Source organism: Petaurus breviceps, unplaced genomic scaffold (genome assembly GCF_028583685.1).
Source record: "Petaurus breviceps papuanus isolate PSGF00001 unplaced genomic scaffold, PetGlider_PUasm1.0 174, whole genome shotgun sequence".
Classification (NCBI taxonomy): domain Eukaryota; kingdom Metazoa; phylum Chordata; class Mammalia; order Diprotodontia; family Petauridae; genus Petaurus; species Petaurus breviceps.
This window is the reverse complement of record NW_027185761.1, coordinates 2,939,768-2,965,055: the sequence shown is the minus strand read 5'-3', so window position 1 is coordinate 2,965,055 and position 25,288 is coordinate 2,939,768. Positions and strand designations below refer to the sequence as shown.

Sequence of the window (25,288 nt, the reverse complement as noted above, 5' to 3'; positions counted from 1 at the left end):
CTTCCTTCCTTCCTTCCTTCCTCCATCCCTCTCTCCCTCCCTCTCTCCCTCCCTTCTTTCCTTACTTCTTTTTATGTGACTTGGAAGGGAGTTAATGATATTTTACCTTTTGTTCCCCTTGCCAGATCAATTTCACTTGAAATAAAAGTTAAAACAAAGTGTCTGCTCTTGGGCAAAGCAGTAAGACTGAAGGGAGAGTAAGGGGAGGTGTGGTGGTGGCAGCTTCTTGGGACGAGGTCATAGAAACAGGTTTGATTGAAAGTTCAAGTGCTTCAGTTGCATGCCTGTGGATGCTGTCGACTTCAGAGCTAAAGGATTATAAAGAGATTTGGCAAACAAATCCAAATTCAGAGAACACACATGCTTTTGGCTCAGAAATTTATGATTTCTTTGAACTTTCTAATGTTACAGTACACTTATCATGCAGTGGGTGGTCATAAAACAAACATTTCCTTGTTTGTTGGTTTTAAAAAAATAATAATTGTTATTACTGGGAGTGGGGGGAGTAAATTGGAGGTCTGATAGTGTGTGGGGAAATGATTACATCAGTTCTAAGGAAGGATGTGATTGGTCTGTAGAGTGTGGTTTGATTCACTACCTAAAAGATTGTATGTGTGTAACCCTTTGAGTGGAGCCGCTGGGAGGGTTTCCCTGTAAACCCAGAAAGAGTACCCTCAGGAGGGGCTAGGAGGGGCTACGGGACAGGTAGAGTACAGTATTCTACTGACCCAGCAAAACACCCTGGGGGGGGGCTGCAGCTTAGCCTGCCAGTTGGAAGAGACAGAGAAAAAAAAAACTCTTTCAAGAGGCAGTCTATATTTTAAAATGCCATCTTGTTCTTCTGACTGCTGTCTTTTGCATGCTGTTGAGGTAAGATTTTTTTTTCCATCTCAGATTACCCTAAAGGTTGCATCTATCTACAAAAGCATTTCTTGCTCGCACATGATGTCTTTAAAATCAGTGGAAACACATTTTGACCCTTTAAAATTTACTTTGCCAGTGTTTCAGGTATTTAGCACATTTTAACAGTTCAAGGGAAAATGAGGCTTCTTTGTAATTTTATAAAGGGGAGGGGTTGGGATGGAAGGATGTGTGTAGCTCATGTGCTCCCCTCTTTTCCCTATTAAAAAATATGCAGTAATAGATACTGCTTTATCACCCCCTCTGCCTGAGACCAAGAGAATGTGAGAAATCAAGAGAAATGTGATGGACCGACAACTGGAAATACAGGCCAGGTGTATGAATGAAAAGTTTTTATTGGGAGAAGGAAGCTATCATGTTTAGTTTTGCCATTAGCTTTAACAATCACATTGCCGGTACCCAAGGCCAGACACTGTTTCTTTCTTAATTTTGTGCCTTTCTAGATGTTTCAGAAAGCAGCGTATTAGGTACTGTTCCAGCCATGCTCTATGCCATGTGAAGCATCCTGTGGGGGTTTGGATGATAAATGACATTGTCATCCTACATGTTTTTGTCCTGTCTATGGTGGGAGAAATGGGGGGAAGAGGGTGGTGGAGGGTGAGCTGGGGAGAAGAAAGTCTTCAAGCAAATTATACTTGTTCACTTGTGCTGGGTGCCAGGATGCCAAGAGTTGTATGCTTTTCCTATTTTTAATCCATGGAGCTGTTGATCTGTAAGTGTATTCTTTATATGTTGCAGGATGTTAAAGTCTTTAGTGAAGATGGAACAAGCAAAGTGGTGGAGATTCTAGCTGACATGACAGCCAGGGACCTCTGCCAGCTGCTCGTTTACAAAAGTCATTGTGTGGATGACAACAGTTGGACCCTAGTGGAGCATCACCTTCATCTAGGATTAGGTAGGGAACGGTCCAGGCTCTCGATGTTTCTCTGAATGGCTCCTGTGAATATTCAATGTGTGATGAAATGAATATTGCTTTACCAAATCAGATATAGGAATCCTATAGAAATATTTCTTCCCGTTACGGAATTACCATGAATTCTATATTTTGCCCTAAACACCTTACTGTTCATGATTTTTTATTTGGTTCATTGCTTTTTCATGCTTCCACCTTCCACACCATCCTTCACTTGGCTACTCTGTAATCTTGCTATGTGTTAGTTGAGGCAATGACAGAGAAAGAGCTTAGGCGAATTAAGCTTGGTCACCAAAGAGTTCTGGCCTGTGATTCCACTCAGCTCATTTTCTTACCAGCTGGGAAGAGAAGAAAAGAAACTGCCTTGCCTACCTCTGGGATGGGATTCTCCTTCTGGGTGGGGGAGGGGAGCAGACTGAACTGTGACTTGGGAAAGTCATAGCCTGGAACCAGCTCAGGGGACCAGCCGTGGTTACTATTCTCAGGGCTTCAGATCGGCCGTCTAATTGAAATTAGAGTGCCATGGTTACAACGGGCAAGCAAGCAAGTGGAGAGCCACTGGGAATTGGAGAACATTATGAATCAATTTCATAAAGACCTAGTTCTTAAGCAGTAGTTCAGAGATAGTTAATAATCCATACATACTCCTATATATACATACATATTCCTATATGGCTGTGTGTATATATATGTATTTGTGTGTATGTATAGGTACACATATGTGTGTGTATATATATATATATATGTATGTATTGGTTGTGAGGGATATATCCAAACACATATGCTTATACATATAAGTTATTTATATTTTATGTAGGCCATTATTTTAAGAAGCATAATATTTTAAAATATTTTATAATGCTTTAAAATGTCTTGTAATATTTAGAGGGCTTAAAGTAAGCTCTCTGATGAGGTGGTATATAAAGACTAATACACAATAAGCCAAAAGGTAATTGCTTAGTTGTAATTATAATCTAGAAAAGTAATTTTCAAACAATTTTTAAAATCTATAATTGATTATTTTTATCCTAAATTTTTATTATAAGGTAATATGTAAAGGAAGTGAAAGTTACAAATAACTATTTCAACCATAATTTCTTCCTCTGCAAAGGAGTTTGTCTTCTAACATTTTTTAAAAAATTAAATGCCAAAATTCAAAAGTTTTTCTCATGAATCCTTTTAAATGCACTGAATTTATGTCTTTAAATCCATGATGTACAATTAACTTAAACTCTGGTCTTTTCCAGTGACATGGTATAGTAATATTTGCTGCCCAGAAATCAGTATTAATTTTTTAAAGAAATGTGTTTTAATTCAGGTGAAATCTCCAAATGAATAATGCTTTTAAATGGATAAATTATGGAATCAGGAATTCTTTCTGTATTTTTTCCCATCACTACTGATTACCAGGGTATTTGTATGTAAACAGAAGCTTTCTCCTTTGTGACTAACATCCTTCTTCTGCCAGATTCATTCAGTGATGCCACAATTCAATGATTGTGACATCACAATAGCTTCCATGGAGACTAATTGTGCTGTCAAACTCCAGTTTGTGACATCTCTGAATGAATAGAGCCAGTGTGCTGACAAGGCAATCAAAAGCTTCTCTTGGTACCCAAATACTTTGGAAATTGACAATGGTGGGAAAGGGGCAAAATAAACATATATACACACACACACACATACACACACACATACTTAGATACATACATATATATACACACAATATATATACAACATCAAATCTTAAATTCTATGAATTGGAACCAGACTATATTGAACAATGCTCTTGAAATTCTGTTTAAAATCTTAAATCTACACCCATATTTTAGAGTAAGTAATAATATTCTGTGAAACTGGTTTTCCTGAAGATTTTCTAGAGTTTGCACATGTATATGAATATATGTATATTTTCAACATATATATGCTATGTCTGTCTGTGTATAAAATAAGTAAATATAATGGTGGCAAAATTGTTGAACAAAAGGAAATTAGGGCTGACCTAAGGATGCTGTTTACTTTTTAATTTTTTTTTCGCTCCAAAAATATCTTCGTACAATCTAAATTATAATGCAGTAATTTTACTAGATGCACCATATAGTATAACTTTGGAAATAACTTAGCATAAGTATTCATGTATCTTGGAATAAGAGAAAAGAATCTTTATTACATTCATTTTATTCCGAAGGTATTCATGTTAAGGAGGGGGAGTTAAACACGTCCGTATGCATACACACATATGCATACCATCCTACTTCTACTGCCATACCTCAGTTACATTGCTGCTAAACAGAACGAGCTAAGACTGTTCCACATTTCTTCTTACTCACAATATAACACAAAAGAGTAGAGTGAGTGAGCTTATAGACTTTATAGGGTGTAATGATCAGTTCATAAATAAAATCCAAAGAAAAAAAGATGGAAGGGTAGAGCTTTGGAGCCAATTTTTAGATTCTTTAGTAGACTTGTACATATTTAGGCATCTCATATAATGGATTTACAAAGAAATCTCAAGAACATTCTTTATCGTGTTCTTTCCTCCAATTCTCATCTCTGTAGCTTTACTCACAAAGAACAACCACTGGTCCATTTTCCCAGTGGGGTTTTTTTAAAGCCCATTTTGCACATTCTCGATGTTTCCTTGAAGAAGCTACCAATTTCAGTATGAAACAGGGTTAACATTCGGAGGAAAGCACAGAAATATCAGTAAACATCTTCTTTCATTCAAGTCAGCATAGTTCTTATGTCTATTCTTTTGCTTGTCTAAGCTCCAGCCATTCTTTTGTTTATTTGTTTGTTTGAAGTAACTAATATAAAAATGACATTTAGTAAGAAATGTTATTCTGCCTGAAGTTCATGATTCTAAGTAAGAGTCCACCAATTTAAAACATTCTTTCATTGAACTCTTGCTCCAACGTTCCCTTAGGATTTAGTGACTTATAAAAAAGTCCTTTCAGTGTTCCAGCACTAAGTCCTTTTGAATGGGACCTAAGAGAGATCTGTCATGCTGAACTCTCCTCTTTAATGAATAGTGTTCTAGGAAAGACCTAGTGGACTTAAATTTATTTTAATTTTTCAATCTTCATGTTAATGAAGATAAAGCTATACCATACATACCTTTAAATAATCTGTTTTGAATTAAAGTATATAATGATTCATTAAAAATAATTTCATAGACTTGATTTTATATAAAATAAAACCCACTGAATATTAATCACACATACAATGAAAACTATATTTTGGCATACATATGGCAATTTATGACCCTCTAAATATTTTTTTTGATTGCATAACACACTTACATTCTACTTCAAAGTACTTTCTTAATAAGTAGTACAAGCAGGATCTCCATTTAATACATAATTCACTAAGTGATTTTTCCATAATCAATAAGCACTTATTAACTGTCTGCTGTGTGCCAGACACTAGAGATAAAAATGCAAAAAAGAAAATAATCCCTATTCTCAAGGAGCTTTGCTTCTGATGGGGGAGACAAAAAATACATACATGATAGAAGAACACACACGCATCTTTTATAAAAATGTGTATGCTTCTATTATGTGTATGTGCATTTTTGTCTATATTTTTGTATTTATATATATATTTGTATGTATATATAGACAAAAATACACACGCATAATAGAACACACACGCTTCTTTTATAAAAATATATTTGTGCTTCTATTATGTGTATATGTCTATATTTTTGTATATATATATATATTTGTGTGTATGTGTGTGTGTGTGTGTAAGAATAAGTATCAATAGAAGAAATACAAATCAGTGAATAGATAGTGAACTGAGCCCAGAACTGAATGTTAAGAAGAAAGTTTAGTTGCATTGAGGCAAATGCACCTTGCTTTTAATAACCAAGCTCATGTAGGTAGATTTAAGACTAGAAAGGACCATAAAGACTATATGGTCTAACCTCTTCATTTTTACAGCTGAAGAATGGGGTTGAGGTAAAGTGACTTGCCCAGGGTCACATAATTAGCAAGTATCTGAAGTAGGATTTCAGCCTTGGTCTTCTCACTCCCAAGCCTAGCATTCTGTTCACAATGCCAGTTTGCCCTCATATGAGAATGATTTTGCATTGATGTAATGAGTAGCAGGATATTTTCTTTAAAACATTGCAGTCAGTACATACATATATACCTACATGCTTACACTTTTTTCATTATTTTTTAAAATCCTCCTTCCAATTTGGTATTCATAATGGTGATATAGTACTCCTTTCTTTAATATGTCACAGTTGTCCAGTCATTCTCCAACCCTTGGTCATTTCTGTTGTTTCCATTATTTTAATAATGGAATATTTAATAATGGAATAAGCAGCTATGAACATCTTTGTACAGAGATTTTTTCCTTCTTAATTTCTTGAAATTTGTTCCCAATCAAATCTTACCTTTTCAATTATATTTTTCCTAGTTTAATATTAAAAATTAGACTTCTTGAACACGTATTCATGCAGCGTGTTAACATGCATCATAGATAGTACACAAAACTCCAGTTGTTCTGTGTACAATCATTCTGTTGCCTGGACATAATTTTTTTTTTTTTTAAGCAATCGGGGTTAAGTAACTTGCTCAAGGTTACACGGCCAGTTATTTCTGGGTGTGCTGGACATAATTTTGAAAGCAATTATCTGACTATGTACACTCAGAAATCTAGCCTCCTGAAGTATTGCTCTCTCAGTCATTTTTTCCAGCTTAAATATATATATTCTTTAAAAATATTAGACACTTCACATTAAAAAAAATGAATGATGGATTTAGAAAAGGCGGGGGTAGTTCCCAAGATAGCAATTACTTGATGTGAATGACTTTCTTTTAACTCTGATCAGGAACATGGCATATGTGTGAGTGACTGAAGCATCTTACAGTCCTCAGCTGTGGATGCTGGTAATGGATTATTGGCAGCAGTCAGTATTGCACTGACTTCTGGGGAGGTGAAAGGGATGATAACCCTGCTGTCATTCAGGATGGTAGAATCTCTTGCCTCGGGACCTTTTTTCTACCACCTTTTCCCCAGTGCCTAAGTGGCCAGTCAGAAAAGGTTACATAGTTTGTAGAGTCGTTTCAAAGTGTCAATACTAATCCCTTCTTTTGGTTTGCCTGGAGCCATTTATTTAATACATTTTGAAAAATCCATACCAAATGCTTGTTAGGGTACCAGTCTGTTTAACTTATTTGGGGAAACATGCAAACCCTCTTGAAAATTAATTCATCATATCCATACCTTTGGACCTTGAGGTGCCTATGTGTAAATAGCACATGTATTATTCTTTTCAACGACCTTGTGTGTTCCATAAATAAACTATGACCATTTAGCTTTAATTATCTCAATATAATTTAGGAACCTTTTTATTTATAGCCAACAGTAGAGACAGTGTTTAGTTAGAAAGAATGCTTGCTTGACTTGGAGTCAGGAGACTCCTGATCCTGCCTCTGGCATTTATTGGTTGTATAAACCATAGGCAAGTCACTTGATTTCTCTAAACTTCAGTGTTCTCATGAAGGCATCACATTATAGTGGGTAGAGTGCCAGACTTGGAAGCAGGAAGATATATGTTCAAATTCTACCTTAAGTCATTTGGTAGCTCTGTGACCCTGGGCAAGTCATTTCCCCTCATTAAGGACCCTTGCATCTAGAGATGAAAGTTAATTTATGATGAGTCCTGTAGCTATAGAATTTATCTCTGTGTGGTGCATGACACAACTTCCTTTTTTTAAATGCCCACAACTATATTTTAAGACCACTCGCTATCCTGTTAGAAAAATCCTGGTTTGACATCATGCTGCTGAGTGTCTTTGAAAATGGTGGTAAAAAGATGATTTGAATAACATGTGCTTTCAAAAAAAATTACTCCAGTCTTGTGTTTTGTTGACAAATTAATCATACTTTAGGCCTGATACATGATTTTAATGGTGCAGAGGGTTCTCAGGGTATATATTTTCTCTACTGATGTAGCTCCTTTGCAACCTATGGTCTTACACAGAGTTGTCTGGGGGTGACTGAGAAGTCAAGTAACTTTCCCAGGAAAGTCACAAAGTAGTACATGTGAGAAATCCAAATCTTGTTCACTTCAAGACCCTTGCCTTAAAACCACTTAAATTCACTATCTCCAAATCTGTTTCCTTCTCTCTAAAATGGGAATAATAGCCCTTTTTTCCTAAGTTGTGAAAATCAAATGAGATAATATATGGAAAGTGCTTTACAAACTTTCTGATAGTATATGACAACAGAGGGAAAGTATTTAATTGTGACACCCAGTCTCCCTGGGCTGGTAAGAAGATCAGAGATCATATAGGGAAAGAAGCAATACACATTTAAAAGAAAATCACTTTAATCAGTACTTAACCAGTCACTTAACATATGTGAACCTCCTGCTTTGCGTCAGAGCAGAGTTTGGTGCTGGAGCTGCAAGGGCAGATTCTAGTAGTCAGTAGCCAAGTTCTTGTGGTGTCCACCCTCTTGATATATTGAGACGAATGGTGACCGAACAAAGCTTAGCAGGCAAAAGGAAAACTACAGGCTAGTGAATACCCACGTTTTAAGGAAGGGGAGTTTGGAAGATGCTCCAGTCTGCTCTGCTGCTGCTGAACATGTGAGTGGAAAGTATATCAAAGACTGATTTAATTGTAGCGCATTCTGGTGTGAATGACATTATGTTAAATAGTTAGCTGTGAAAGTTGTTAGGTAAGGGTATCTCAAATATCTGCTGAAATGATGCACTGAATACACGAAGGATGTGTGTGCCTCTCTCTCTATATAAAGTGTTTCATGGACAGTTGGAAGCATAATTTCTCTCCAGGTTGTGGTTATGGATAAGAGAATCACAAACCAGACAGCGGAGGAGAAGTGTGAGAATAGGAAGGCACTTACTTTGCCGTTTGTCTCCTGGCTTCTTTTAAGTCTCAGCTAAAATCCCATCTTCTATCAGAAGCCTTTCCCAATCCCCTTCATTCTAGTTCCCCTGCCCTCTGTGGATTATCATCAGTTTATCCTTTACATATCATGTTTATATGTAGTTGTTTCCTTATTATCTCTCCCATTATACTGTGAGGTCCTTAAGAATAAAAAAGGCATATAGTAGGTGCTTAATAAATGCTTATTGACTGAATTTGATTTACACATTTCTAAACAAAAATACAAACACAAAATACAAGTGGCTGGCCACTCAGGCCTGATGAATTAAGGTGAAACAAGAAAATGTCAGACCAGCATTCTTCCTTGGGATACTTCCATTCCTTTTTATTTTTATTGAACGGGAAATGGAATGAAAATAACTTTGTGGAATAGCTCTCTGTTTTGGGCCCTAAGTAGATGAAGAAAGTACCACCATGCGCAAAAGTTTTAAAGTAACTTGTAAATCTAGAAAGTTACCCGAATCTAGAAGGTATCCTGTCCCCCAAAGCCTTTAAAAAAAGAAGATAGCTTAACCAAATGTCATCATTATCTTCGGTGGGCATGTTCTCTTGATGATTGCTTTATTCAAAATTTATTACAATCTTGGAAAGTCCTGAGCAGCTGTTAAATGCATGTTGACATCTAGCTGTTTGTTCTGTGATGGGCTTGGTATGTTGACTAAATTCTAGTTTGGGGACGGAGGGTGTTTTCTTCACACACATGACCAAGCGTTGCAGCTAAATGTCATTTTGTCATTGGGTCTGGCTGCCATTGAGTTAATGAATAATCTGTCACTCTACTGCTGACCCTTGCATCTAGAGATGAAAGCTACTTTACGATAAGGGTCCTGTACCAATAGAATTTATCTCTATGTGGTACATGATGTTACTTCCTTGTTTTTTTTTATGCCCACAACTGTATTTTAAGGACCACTCACTATCCTGTTAGAAAAATCCTGGTTTGACATCATGCCATCTTTGAAAATGGTGGTGAAAGATGATTTGAATAATATGTGTGCTTTTTTAAAAAAATTATTTCAATGTTCTATTTTGTAGACAAAGTAGTCACATTTTAGGCAAGATACGTGATTTTAATAGTGCAGAGGGCTCTCAGGATAGACGTTTTCTCCACCAGTGTAGCTCCTTTACAACTTATAGTCTTACACAGAGTAACTGTATGGGGATAACTGAGAAGTCAGGTGACTTTCCCAAGGTCACAGAGTAGTACATGTGAGAAACAGGACCTGAATCTAAGTCTTGCTAATAACTTCTAGGCCATTGCCTTGAAACCACTTACATTCACTAATTCTAAATTCATTAATAAAGAGGAAAAAGAAAAACACAAGCATGCTTTCATCCTTCTGCATTATGGAAATAAATACATTTCAGGGTGTGGGATAGTGTGATAGTGTGTGTGTGTGTGTGTGTGTGTGTGTGTTGTCCTGGAAAATTCACCCTTTCTGGATTGACACTGGTCTTGATCTTTTCCATTGCAATATGATTTTATTGTATATAATATTTTATTAATTGTTTAGTTTCTTCCATTTCTTTTTTTTTTGGGTGGGGGGGGGTTAGTAGAGGGAAGAAGTTACTGCTAGAGGGAAAGAAAACAAGGGGAAAGAATAAATAAGTGCCATGTGTTGGATGACCTGGTATGATTTTCACATCAGTCCCAGCATATTATCTTCAGCAGCAGCATAACAGTAACAATAATCATAATGATTAAAAACAACAATAATAGCTAGCATTTATATAATGCTTTGAGATTTGCAAAATGCTAGGCATATATTATATCTCATTTTATCCTAGACTTCTCAGTAGCTTTGCCCACTAGTGTCGGGAGAAATTCCTCTCCATAGCAAAAAGCCAGCATGTATCAAGGGACTTAACTGTTTGCAGAGTACTGAAATGTTAACACAAAGGAGTAACTTTTCTATAATCCGAGACCAAGCCCCAGAAGAAATCAGCTAACTGAGGGTGGGGGGCAGATGCCAGTTTTGACCTATTCCAATTCTTCATGGGGGGAAATTCTTTTCTCAGCCAGAGATCCCCTTTAAATCTTTAGAAGGAAAACCAGGCATCAGAAATAGGAAAAAAGATCTTCTGGCCCTTGGGAGATAACTCTCAGATGCTCCACTTAGATGTTCTTGGGGGTTGCTATGAATGAGGTCTTTGAGGTGGAACAGCTGTTTCTACTGACTTGATATTGCTTTAGTTCAGAAGTGCTTTGAACCTTTTCTCACTCACCTCAGTTAGGAGATTTCACCTAATTTCCTGCCTATGGATAGTAGGGCCACAAGTTGTGTTCTTTTAGTATCTTTAATACATTGCTTCACATTTACTTGATGTTTTCAATAATCAAGTTCTTAGCACTCTTCATTACATCAGGTTATACCCATTATTCCAACAAACAAAGCCTCTGCATTCATTTCTTCCCAGTGGCCCATAATGTTGTCTTGTGCTTATATTTTTCTAGGTATCCATGTCCGTGTTTAAGTCAGTCATTCACTTGTCTTAGTTTGGGAATACAACATTTACTAGGCAGTTCCTGATTCTTCCCATAAATAATTTTCTGAAACAAGAAACTACCTGTAATGATTAATTTAAAACCTGATTTTGTTTTCATTACATTACATTACATATTTTTAAGGGCTTATATACCAGCAGCCTCCAGGGCAAAGCTTGTGTTGAAATGACATTTCCAAACAAGTTCCACATTGGTATATGCTGAGTGAGATGTGCACGGTCAGGGAAGTCAGGTGCTCTAACGTGTGAGGGAAATGATTCTTCCAAGGGGTAATGATTGATCTGGTCTTCGTTTTACCATCATTTCTGCCACCACAACCCTCGTGAGTTTCCTCATCCTACTTGATGCTCTTCATATGCCTTCTTTAACCAAAAGCATTAAAATCTCTTTCATCTTTCAGTCTTTCTTTCTTTCATCCTCTTCCCTTGACGTGCTTCCTTTTTCTTCTCCCTTCAGATTAGTCTTTAATTTTGTTCTGCAGATATTTCTTCCAAATATCAAAGTCGGTTATTTTGTTGTTGGATTAATAGGGGTAGGAATGGGGGTGCGTCATCTTACTAAACATAGCTTTATTCAGCCATAAAAACATTTTCTCATGATATTTCAAACAAGTAAATAAGATTAAGAAAAAAACTAATCACCCCTTTTCTCTACAGAACGGTGCTTAGAAGACCATGAGCTGGTGGTCCAAGTGGAAAGTACAATGGGAGGTGAAAGTAAATTTTTATTCAGGAAGAATTATGCAAAATATGAGTTTTTCAAAAATCCTGTGGTAAGTCCTTGCAGTGTTTATAGAACCTGGAAATAAGACTTTGTTTCTGGAGCCATAATGATTTTTGTGACCTAAAACATGAGATTTTTGAGTAGCATATAACACAGTCCTCTTCCAAATGAGTGCAAATTTTTGCTGTAGTTTAGTTTATAATGTATGAAGCTTTGATTATCCTTATAACCATGTAATTATATGTAATTCGAAGGTCTGTAATGCAGATCTTCCATACATATGTTTATTCCAGATGTAAAATGAGAGATTCTTAACAGAATGAATGTCAGACCTTCGTGGAAAATCCAGGACTAGATGCAGCAATTTTTAAAATTTGAATTTCATAGTACTTGAGTATGCTTATAAAATATACCTTGAGGAAGTCAGGGTTTGGGTGTGGGAGGAGCACAGAGGATCTGTGGAGGCACTTGGAACAGAAATGTTTATAATCAGCACACATGATTGACATGGCCTTAAAGTGGAGGAAAAGACTAACTTTTCGTATGTTTGGTTTTGTTCCTGTTTTCCTAGAATTTCTTCCCAGAACAGATGGTGGCTTGGTGTCAGCAATCAAATGGCAGTATTCCCCAAACTCAGCTTTTGCAGGTACTGTAGAAATCTACTTTTGCTGAAGTGCTGTTTATTAAAAGGGGGAGGGGAGGCAAAAAAAAACCCAAGGAGCTGCAATTGTGTAATTATGAAAAACGGTCAAGTGGCTGCTTCCTCATCCATGTCACTGCCTCATCCCCGAGTTTGGTTTATGCTAACCCAAAATAAGTGCTCACTTGGGAAATCTTCATGTGCCCAGAATTTTTCTAACTTAAATGATCAGTTAGAAAATAGCATAAACTTACTTTGACTCTGAAAAGAACTGCAAGTCATTTGATCTTAAGAGTGGGCCAGAATGGGAAGGCAATCAGAAACAGATGGGCATTTGTTTTCGTACTGTTTACATTGACCCCAGGCCCTCACCAAGCAAGTGGTCAGTGGTCAGATGAAGAATAAGAAGCTAGTTTCTTGTCAGATCCTTTTTAAATCTCTGTGAAAAAAGTTTAGGACCCATCCATAAGACAAGCTAGATTTTTAACTAGCAAAAATAAAGCTCTGTTTTTGGTAGTTTATCAGACATGACTGAAATGAGTCAACTGTAACAAATCCTAATGAAGGCACATATTCTTTAGGAACTTTAATGCTCCATCAAAAACCTGTTGCCAGAAAAGGTTATGTCCATTTTTTTAAAAAGCTCTGGACAAGGAATTTAGTAGCCCTTGTGGGGTGGCATTTTGGGGAAGTCACCCCTCTATGAACTTGTATTTAAAAACATCTGTTTTGATAATTGTATTTCAGCATAACTGGTTTCCTTTGTAATCCCACGTATATTGAGTTTTGCATTTAAAAATATTATTCTGAGAATGTATCTGTAGGCTTCACCAGAAGGTCAGGGGCATCCGTGATGCAAAACTAAAAATAAATAAATAAAAGTTAAGAATTCCCAGTCTATAAAAAGGAGTTAACATTTGCAAAGCCTTCCTTACTGACTTGGTGCAAGGAAAACTCTTTTTAAGCCATGACATAGTATAGAAATGGCTGTATCATTATTTATCATCTTGAAAGAGAGGCAACCTAACATGTAGTGTTCGTGGAGCCATTGAGACTGGCTGTGTGACCGTGGGCAAGTCAGATCATTTCACAGTGTTCCCTGCAGCTTCTGAGGTTTTAGCTTGCAGAAGTGGTGGTGAGATCTGCATTGGCACAGTGTGTCCCCTCAGTAGGGAATTCTTTATGCCAACGAAACCACAAATCTTATCCCTATTCCTTTAAATAAAACATATTCTCACTTTCCTATATAGTTAAATATGGGGAAGGAGAGGGAGTTAATGAAAAGTCTTCAAAATGTAACTCTTCCAAATTTGCTAATGGGATGATGTAAACAGTTCACAAAGGTTACGGGGCTGTACAAAGAGCAATAGTCAGAGTTTGGCCCTTTCAGATTTTGACTTTGGACAGAGGTATTTTTCTGCTTTGATTACTGTATTCCATTCCACAGTCTGCAAAATTTCAGCATCAGGGCTTTCATTGGGTCATCTGATGGCCAAATATCCTACACCATTGGTTTGTTTCTTAAAGTGTGGCCAGCTCTCAGTTCTCATGGCTAATAGAATGTAGTGGTGGCATGAAGAATTTTTTTTTTTAATCATTAAGTTTGACTTTGTTCTTGTATTTGTACAGGGTGTGCCTGATTTCCTAAGAACTTAAACACTCATACTAAATAATTATGGCACGTTGTGAAGTCCTAACATAGGAGAAACTAATATCAATCTGCCTTCCCCATTCAAACCCCTCCCCGATTCCCACTACATGTTGTTGGTGAACAGTATCATTTCTCAGACAGGAAAATCTCTACTCTCTATAGGCTTTTTTTATTCCTGCTTCACATCTTTCCTGTTGTGAAGGAGATAATTAAGTGGTTTGAGTCAAAAGGTCCTTCCCATTCTTGTTGAGTTGCAAGCTGCTTGTAGAGAATGGAGAAACAGAAATGGTGACATTGTCAGCAAGACATTTGAAACAAGCAAAATCCATCACAGAAAATCAAATAGACAAGTAACACCAACATAATATTTAGCACATTTCAGTTAGATTTGGAACATAAATTAGAGGTTATAGAAACAGGGTTTCATTGAGTGTTGCCCACAGTATTGAGAACCCATAGTGATTACTGGTTAATTGAACAATCATCAGATTTTTCTGGGTCCCCTAAACTCTATATTTCTGATTATTATATATTAAAGTTTTTAAAACTTAGGGGATGTGGGGACAGCATGCTAAATGATTTTCCTTAGTACCTCAAGAATCTATAAGTATGGTCATTGTGTGTATTCTCATCAACACAGATCCCAAGTTAGTTAACAAGTGTGTGTTAATTTGTTGGCCACTGGGAATACAGAGACAAAAATGAAGCCAGCTTGTTCCTCAGCTCCTCTATCACTCAGTAATTTCTCTATGAGGTTTGCCAAGGTTGAAAATTCTCTCCATCCTGCAGCTAACTTGTTAATGAATCAGACTTAGGTTGGTCCTCAGACAAATGGCCTGTAGTCCGTCACAGGACCTGTATTCAGGTCCTTTTTATTTTGGTGGGCTCTGCCATAGCTTATAGATAATTAATGGTCTCCTAGAAACAAGAGTCATCTCTGTGGCATAGCAAAGACACAGAACAGGACTTTGGTGGAAATTCTACATTATTTTCCATTATTATTTGCTAAAAATATATTTATGTACAACATACAGCATCCAGAGTGAATTTAGACTTTTTTCTTGTCCAAGTAGAGAAAATTTTATAAGATCATTTGAAAAATAAAGCCAAATTAAGCTATTTTAATTCTATATTGTTAGTAACAGGGAGAATGTTGAGCTTCCCAGATTTTACCTTCCTGTTAATTATTCACTTCACATGAATGTCTGCTAATCTTCTTACTTAATTTTACCCACAACAGAATTTTCTAAACTCCAGCAGTTGTCCTGAAATCCAAGGGTTTTTACACGTGAAAGAGCTAGGCAGGAAGTCCTGGAAAAAATTATATGTGTATTTGCGAAGATCAGGACTTTATTGCTCCACAAAAGGAACTTCAAAGGTAAATTACGTTCTAAAACATTCAGTCAGATACTAACACATTCCAGATTATGAATGTCCAATTTGATTTGTTTAAAACTTTTTGTCTTCAGCTGCTTTGAAGGGAAATGTCCAGAAAGCAGAATATATTAGAGAACAACAATGAGAGAAGGTCTGGGGGCATCAAGCCTGGCACAGTTAACCTTGCTAGTTCCCTGGTCTTGGGCAAGCCACTTGAAATGCCTAGAAATAAGGAGGTTATAGTTAATGACCTTTTAGCTCTAAATCTATGGTCCTGTGAGAGTTCCTTGTCAATCAGAAAGTGCCAGATAAGTGTAAGGTATTATTATTTAGTTAATAGCAATAATGACAAGAACTTTAAATAAAATTCACTCCTGTCCTGCCTATTTGATAGATTCTTCCCTGTTTAAATAGGAGAGATTACCTCAGTAGAATCTTTCTTAGATTTTCATTCTGTATTCTAAATGGTTGGCTCAGAGTTGAGGAGACTTTCTTTGGCGAGGCTATCAAATGTGAACTAAAATAAACGTTACACTGGGGAAATTTAAAATTTCTTTAGTGCATATTAAAAAGTGTCTCCTAAAGATATAATATTTTTCCTACCCTCTCCATAAGTTGGAAGGAATCAAAGATGTTGTTTAAATGTGCATATACTGCCCTCTGTTGGGACAGAAATGGGAAATGTTTGCTCTTAGAAATGCTTGTGTCAGTTTAATATTCTAACAATGCAATAATTTTTGTAGGAGCCAAGGCATCTGCAGTTATTGGCTGACCTGGAAGACAGCAATATCTTTTCTCTAATAGCAGGCAAGAAGCAGTATAATGCTCCTACAGACTATGGGTTTTGTATCAAGGTAATGTTTTTCAACAGTTGATACATCTAGAAACTATCTGGCCTTTAAAGCCCTGATAGATTTCAGTAGATTGCATTTTAGAATGAGTATGTAATGGAAGAAGACAATATGCAGGTTTTCATATTTAAATTTCTTTGGAAATTTGATGTAATTTAACACTAAAAATATTTGACTGTTCAAGCAAATATGAGCCAATTTATTTGAGTTGCTTTGTTTTGTATTGTTTCTAGTAAAAATTATTTTATTCCTTCACTTAGATTTACAAGTCATCCCTTCTTATATTGGACAGTTCCCTTGTTAATAAATTTCATGCTAATTACCTAACAGGGTTGCTTCCTCCAAGGAGAGTCCTCAGTCTTGAATGTGACTGACCTTGCATATATAGTTCCTAAATGAAAAAAAAATTTCTTCTTTAGGAAAAATCAGGTTCTTTCCATTTATTGGCTTCTGTGTTGAAGGATTCTTGTCTAAGAAAGTTCCCTTCACCAATGCAGACTAGCCAATATTATGCAACTTAGAGAGAGCCCTTATATCTACTTAAATGGAGCTGTTTTCTTTCATTTAAATATGGCTCTTTTTTTTAATCTTTCAATTACATGTAATATTCAACTTCAAATAAAGGGTATCTTCACATAAGTTTGGTTAGTAACACACATCAATGTCTAGCAACCTTCAAATCTTTATTTAGCATTTTGAATGGGGCTTCTTAATCTTGCATCTATGAACTTTAAAAAAATATTTTGATGACTATATTTCAATATAATTCATTCCTTTTGTGATCTTGTTTATTTTCTTTTATACATTTAAAAACATTATTCTGAGAAGGGGTCCCCGGATTGTCCAAAGGGGTCCATGACAGAAAAAGTTAAGAACCTCATCTAGGAAGTACATAGTTAGTAGATAATTAAACCTTGCATGCCCAATATTTACAGTAGGCACTAACAGGAGGGGAAAAAAAGATCTCTCTAACAGTTTTGAATGTTTGATGTCACAACGTATTCAAACATTCTAAGCAGAAATACATTTATGTTAGAATTGGAAATTATGTAATAAGCACAGTCCAAATATCATAACAGAATGTTGGCAAATCTAATGTGTGGCCTCCTCTAACTAGTAGGTCTTGACGTGACTCCAACAATATGTCTTGTCTTATCTAAAGCATGATAAACAGTCAAAACAAAGTTGCTATGCATCCCTCCCTTTGGAAGATCCAAATGTGAGAAGTGGAAGTTATTTCTAATGTTATTTGGAAGCTAGCTCAAGTACTGTAGGCCCTGACATTAAATTTTAGTCATTTCTGAATATGTTAGAAGAGATTTTGTGTCATTTTAGTCTGTGCTCATGAGTAAACCGATGGAAAAGGAGCTGTGTACTCTGTGTGTATGTAACTGATTTTAAGTCTTATGTGTATCCTAAGTCTAATAGGGCAGCTAGGTGATCCGGCGGATAGTGTTGGGCCTAGAGTCAGGAAGACTCATCTTCCTGAAATCGAATCTGACCCTAGACACTTTACTAGCTGTGTGACCCTGGACAAGTCACTTCACCCTGATTGCCTCAGTTTCTTCATCTGTAAAATGAGCTACAGAAGGAAATGGCAAACCATTCTGGTATCTTTACCCCTCCAAAAAAAAACAAAACACAAACCTAAATGGTCACAAAGAGTCTGAAACGACTCAACAGAAACAATTAAATGTAATAAGGAAATAGAGTACTAGACTCTAGGTCTTTGGAAACTCATCTGTCTCAAATGTATGTGTTCATGTAGTCCCACCAGGAGCAGAATTCTTGTTGCATTAGATTAGATGGTCTCCTGCAATGCTCGCAAGGCCAGCTTATTATTCTTCCATGGGCAGCAGCTTCATTCATTTTCTTTATATTAGCTGAATTAGAACCTCCTCCTGCTCCATTTTGACTTGGGTTTTTTTTTCTGTGTCTGCTGCCTGATCGCACACAAGGATTTCCCAGATCACTGAGTTCATAGCACACATGCACATACACACAAACGTCCATCCATACACACATATGTACATGCATATACATATACACACTTTTTTTCTTCCATATTGTTCAGGTAAACCCTTGGTTGATTGACTACTCTTTCTTTTTCTTTTTTTTGGAGGGGGGAAGGCAGAGCAGTTGGGGTTAAGTGATTTGCCCAAGGTCACACGACTAGTAAGTATTAAGTGTCTGAAGCCAAATTTGAACTCAGGTCCTCCTGACTCCAGGGCCAGTGCTCTATTCACTGTGCCCCAACTCTTTATTTTTCCAAGTAGATTTGAGGCCTCAGAAGGGGTATACTATTAAACCCTAGATAGCCTTATGGAGATTCCTCAATTAGCAGGTCTATTTTGATAAAAATCAGTGGAGACAGCAGCCCTGTATGACATATAGGCCTCTCAAGCCTGAGCCTCAAATTCGCACCATAGAAGGATCTTTTTTTTTTTTTTTGGTAGAAATTAGACTGAAAGTTCACTTACAGCAGAGATTCAGATGATTCTCTTCAATACTTGATGGACTTTTCTGTGGAAGAGGTGTTTGAGAACATAAGTAGGAGCCAAGGCAGATTTGGGCTTGATATTGGAAAACAATTCCAGACCTTGAGAGCTATACCAAAGTGGACTGAGTGCCACAGCAAGCAATGGGGGGAGGGGGGGAGGGCGTAATTGGAGGTCTTCAAGCACAGACTACACAGTTACTTGGCATAATTAGAAGTGAAAATGTTTTCAGGAATGGGTTGTACTCTAGAGGTCCCTTGGTTCTATGAATTGTGTCTGGCTGAGGGAAAAGACCATACTCCTGAGGAGTAACTTATATCAACCATTATTCACTGTGAAATGCAAGAACTTGACCTCACGTGACTTTTGCTTGTTTAGGAGCCACCTTCAAATAATTGTAGTTGTGTATGTCCAGTAGGCAGGAGGTCATAGTTTGTATTACATGAACATGGAGTTGACAGGGGTGGTATAGAACACTGTATCTTAAGGCTCAACCCAGTGCCTCCTATATTATTTCTACGGTTTGCCAGTGAAATTCAGAAAACGAAATCTGACATTGGAATACTCCCTAATGATTAGAGCCTTCTGAGCTGAATGAGCTACCTTAGGGAAGCAATGGATTCTCCACTATTTGAGGAATTCAAAGAAAGACAAATGGCATCTTGGTTATGTATTATGGAAAGGACATAATTTTTTTAGGTATAGTTTGGACTAGATGGCTCTCAGGACCCTTCCAACACTGACATTCAGTGATCCTATGATTCTGTCTCTTCATTCATAGGATGTTAGTGAATTAATATATCTACACAGTGCTCACTGCAGCAATCACCATTCATCATTATTATAAATACTGTTCTGAGATTATTTACCCTAACCTTGCAGTTAGACACTTGTCATTTAGAATGACGTTGGCCAATGATACCTGACTGCACCTTCTACTTAATGATAGGCCTTGCTTATTATCCTCATTTCCCACCCATGCTTTCCAGAGTTCACCCCTAGGTGGTTCTCCTATACCTGATTCACCCTTAGCATCAGTCTCCTTCCTCCAGTTTTTCCTTGACCACATCCTAGAGCGTATAATCTCACCCGTAATTTGTCTTATTCCATTTTGACTCTTGTTACCAATAGTGATAATCAGCCAGATCCCTTAAAGAGAATGTATAGCCATGGTGCAGCTTTTTCATTCCTACTACATTTGCACTGATACATTATTTTTAGTTTCTGTAGCTATTGTTTTACAATACCCTCATTTGCTCATTTTCATAGTTAGACTAACTGAAGTTCATTTATTCTCTTGTAGCCAAACAAAGTAAGGAATGAGACGAAAGAGCTGAGGTTACTGTGTGCTGAAGATGAGCAGAGCAGAACGTGTTGGATGACCGCCTTTAGGCTCCTCAAGGTATTGTATTTCTCATTTAACAGCCAGCCACATGCAGTGTTTAGCATAGTGCACGCAGCATAGTAAGCACTAGCCCACCACCCATCTTAGTCTTTTTTCCTCTTCAGTGTTGAGCCATTATTTTAACATCTACCACATTTAAGAAGGAAAAATTAACTTAAATTTAGTGGACCCAAGCCTTTTATTGCTGTGAAGATACAACCAGGTCCTCTCCCTAGAAACTAGGACGTCTCTTGGTACCACTGTCGACAACATCAGACCATTGGTCTGACCCAGTCTGCTATGACTCAAGTGTCATAGTTTACACGTCTCTTTGGAAGCCTGACATCCTAAAACTCAGGCGTGTTTGAGTCCATTTTGGCAGCTGTGTGGAGGATGGATTAAAGTAGATGTGAGGGCAGGAACGCCACTCAGGAAGTTAGTGTAATCCAGGCAAGAGATGATGAGGGTAGTTGTATAAGCAGAGGAAAGGAGACCATAAGCAAGAGATGTATGGAGTTAGAAATGACAGAATTTGGCAGCTGATTTGACGGGTGGCATGAGGGAGAATTGAAGGCCCAAAGATGACACCAAAGTTGAGGAGAATGCAGGTGTGACTGAAAAGATGGTGGTTTCCTTGATAGCACCTGGGAAGTGCCAGAGGAGGGAGTGGGTTTTGTAGGGAAGATAATGAGCTCTGTTTTGGACAGGTTGAATTTGAGAGTGTTACAGGACAATGGGATCAACATTTCCAATGGACATTTGGTGATTTGATAAAGAGAAACATAATGGGAAGATATTGAGGCAGATTGACCAAAAATAGGACAATTGATTTGGGATTAAAATAGGTGTCCGGGACTATTTGATAGCTTGTGTTTAGAGAAGAATAAAACTAGACCAAGTCCTTTTTCCTTAAGTAATACATTCTTATAAGGCCTTAGAACCAACAGTGTTTGTTAGTAATGATAATAGTTGGCATCGATAGTGGACCTCAGTGTCCCCAAAGCATTTTATATGCATTATTTCATTGAGCCTCACAGAAACACTTGGTTGTCAGGCTTCTGAAGAGACATGTAAACTATGAGACATGGCAGACTGGGTCAGACCAACATCTGATATTCTCCTACAGTGGTACCAAGAGACATCCTAGTCTCTAGGGAGAGTACCTAGGTGTATCTCCACAGCAATTAAAAGGCTTGGTCCACTAAATTTAAGTTGATTTTTCATTCTCAAATGTGTTAGAACAACAGAAAGCAAATACTGTATTATCTTCATTCTACAGATGAAGAAACTGATGCCTTGTCCTTGATCACACAGCTAATAGGTATTGACAACAGCTTTCAAACCCTTGAAACCAGGTCCAGCACTATACACACTCTCCCACTCTTATCTTTTGTGGAAATCATAAAAACTGTTCATATTTATAAAGGGCTTTTCTGTTTGTGGGTCCTTTATATTTTTATCTCCTTTGTTGACTTAAGTAGTGCCTCTCCACCTCTCTCCATTTTACAGATGAGAAAATTGATACTCATTGACTTGCCCAATGTCACACAACTAGTAATTGGCAGAACTGGGATCTTGATTTGGGTCTTCTCACTCCAGATATGGTCCTCTTTGCATTATAGTGCAGCTGTTAGGAAAACTGTAGAGGAAGTTATAATATTAATTAAGTAATGCAATTTTAAACCATATTAAACTAAGGTAAAATTAAAGGTTTGCCAAGAAAAATACATCAGAAGAGAAGGTTGCTACTCACAGAAGTTTTATAGAGACACTGTAATTTTCTCTCCTAATTAACTATTCTATTCTAACAAACCCTTTCCCTGTCTTTATGTGAGTAAATATAAAATGATTTTTATATTTGGTTCAATTGAAAGAACTCTTAACTACTAACCTAATGACCTCTGAGCCATTCCAGATCAGAATCCATGATCCTGTGAGCCATTATACTTAGTAAATCTTTCCCCTTTCAGTATTCTTGTTTCCCCATATGTGAAATAAGGATATTGGACCAGATAATGGCTTGAGTCCCTTTCAGCTCCTGAAAGGGCCTTTGCCCCTTAATACTTTCTCCACTCTAAATCAGGGAAGAAATTGCATATTTTGAGACATCCTAGTGGGCTGATGTATCAAAAATCTTTATTGATCTTTTAAATTTGTACCCCAGTTAATAAGGAATAGAGGTGAAGGAAACCAGAACCTATAACTCCTATTACTGAATAACTGCCTGATGCCTAGGGTGAAATTCTTATATTTCTGAAAGAAACAAACAGAGAGAAATTTGATTGGCAAGTGAATGACATTTAGAAATGCCTTCCCTTTCAAAATTCAGGTTTGGACTTTAACAGACTTTGGACCAAGGCAGGGATCTGGCACAAAACCAGTCATTCACTAATATTTCCCTTCAGGGTTGGAGATACATCAAGGATCTGACAGCCCCACACCCACAGCCTAGGGCAGCCAGGAGAAATGAGACGAAAAAGCAGATGAATCCAGTGGGGGAAGTGGGAGCAGATAAATGCTGACTGGCATTCTTCTCACCTCTATCCCAAGCAATATTGATGAGCTTACAGCTTCTTCACATTTTTTTAACCCAGTGGTGAAACATAGTTCTTTAATTTAACTGATTGTCAGGACAGCAAGGATAATAAAAATATAGCTTAGAGAAGCCTCTGCTATTTTAACCAGATGAAAAAACAAAGTGGTAGGAAGTAGAGGTATAGAAGAGAAACTTACATAGAGAAAATATTTCTCTTAATGAGGGACAGACACAGATAGATTAGAAAATCCTAGAGTAAAATTTTATTTTTATAAGTAAACTATTTTAAAATGATTTTTGTTTCTTAAGCATTTACTTTCTAGCTCCCTTGCTTAAAAAGAAAAAGAAAAACCATTGTAATAAATATATGTTGTCAGAAAAAAACAATTCCCACATTGCCTGTATCCCAAAAAGTCTCAGAAGGTGGGTAACCTTCATTGGTCCTCAAGAATTGTGGTTGGCCATTTTATTGATCGGAGTTTTTAAATCATAAGTTAATTTTAAATCCCCTTCTGTATATGGCTCGAATTTTCCTATTTCCTTTCCTCAAAAGACTAGCATGGAAGAAAATCTAAACTTTTTTTTGGCAGGGGGGAAGGCAGGGCAGTTGGGGTTAAGTGACTTGCCCAAGGTCACACGGCTAGTTTTGTGTTAAGTGTCAGAGGTCTGATTTGAATTCAGGTCCTCCTGACTCCAGGGCCAGTGCTCTATTCACTGTGCCACCTAGCTGCCCCAAAATCTAAGCTTTAATGTTAATCCTATGTAACCCTATTTTAAATGTATCTCCAGATCATTCAATTTCTTGATCTTTAGAGCAGTCATTAGCAACTGCTAGGATACATATATCAGGTGTACTTCAAATGACCTGTGCTCTGATGACGTATTTAACATCGTCAGGCAATAGAGACAAAGTCTGTGTCGGCCCTCTTACAATGTGCAGCTGATCCAGAAAATCCACTTAAATTCAGCATATATTTATCATTAAGTATCTGCTGTGTTCCAAGCCAAGCACCATGCTTACATGGCAGGGCACACGACATTTATCTTTTGTTTGTTCATTGGTTTTCAGACTGCGTCTCTATATCTTGCCCAGGCTAGAAGGGCAGTGACCACTCACAGGCTCAGTCTCACTGCTAAGCCACATGGAAGGTTTGATTTGCTCCATTCCTGACCTCTCCTTTGGCAGCCTGGGGGCCCACTGTATCTGGTGCCGTCCTTATACAGACCCGAATCAGCTTAAGTCCGTCCTGCTGCTGCTCAGAATTCCCAAGCTCAAGTGACCCACCAGATCTAGTCTCTTAGTAATAGAGATTACACATACCGCCATGCCCAGTGGGATTCAACGTTTAAATAAGCCATAGCCCTGACCTTCTGGGATCTTCTAGTCTAATGAGGATACATAGATTTTTTTTAGTGCTTCAGAAGGTTCATTTAATTATTGTAATTTAATTTAATTATTCCAACATAGATTGCAACCCCAAATGAGATAAAAGCTTTGAGCACAGTACCTTGTACATCAGTAGGTGCAATATAACTGCTTATTCTCCTCTATTCCATTCACTGATACATACTCTTTAATCTATGAATTGCTTCACTGGTCCTGAGACAATAAAATAAACACATCATCCATTGGAAAGCCTACTCAAAGCCTTTTTAGCTTGGTCGTACTTGCCAGCACAGCCAAAAGCTCAGGGCTAATGCCCGGTTATAATGAGGCTGGGGAGAGATTGGTCACAAATAACCAGGGCACTTTGTAATGATAGGTACAAGAGGAAGGTACAGGTATACTTGTGGTATATCGAGGGTGAAGTTCTGGCTACCTTTTAATTTACCTCTCATCATCAGAGTTTCCAGATATGAAACTCGGATTCAGATTTACAGTTGACTGATAATGTATAGAAAATTTAGCCTTCGCTTGGTGAAGATGTTGCATCTTCTACTGATGATAAATGGTGAAATCTGACTGTCAGGCCAATGGGGAACAAGGCCTGTATTAATTGGGGTAACATCTGTGTGGTATAGTTAGAATATGCGTGTGTGAAGGGGAATAGAGGTGAAAGAAGGTAACCTGACATCCTGTCTCCCTGCTCCAGCCTTTCCTGTAGCCTCGCTCAGATCCCCATCAGAGAACCTCTTCCTCCCTCTCCCTGGCCCCATCCCTTTGTCCAGTTCCTCTCGAGTGCTAGACTTTCACTCCTGAGTGAATGTCAACAACTCCATCCCCACCACAGATAACTCAGGTCTCTGCTCCACTTGTAACCACTTCCCCTCTGCCAACAGTCATTGGTTACAGACATGGTCATGTACTTGCTTAAATGACCTGGGACCCACCAAGTACAGTTTCTTCAGTAGTGGACCA

The 25,288-nt window shown here is 37.5% G+C and overlaps 1 protein-coding gene across 3 annotated transcripts in view; it reads left to right on the top strand.

Annotated features, from left to right (window-relative positions):
• GRB10 (growth factor receptor bound protein 10) overlaps positions 1–25,288 on the top strand; it is a 282,686-nt gene that overhangs the window by 241,134 nt on the left and 16,264 nt on the right. For all 3 annotated transcript variants that reach the window (XM_069083706.1, XM_069083708.1, XM_069083707.1), the window contains 6 exons: positions 1,660–1,816; positions 11,926–12,041; positions 12,564–12,638; positions 15,524–15,661; positions 16,404–16,514; positions 20,313–20,411. In XM_069083706.1, coding sequence (XP_068939807.1) covers positions 1,660–1,816; positions 11,926–12,041; positions 12,564–12,638; positions 15,524–15,661; positions 16,404–16,514; positions 20,313–20,411 — 696 coding nt within the window. The remainder of the gene's footprint in view (positions 1–1,659; positions 1,817–11,925; positions 12,042–12,563; positions 12,639–15,523; positions 15,662–16,403; positions 16,515–20,312; positions 20,412–25,288) is intronic.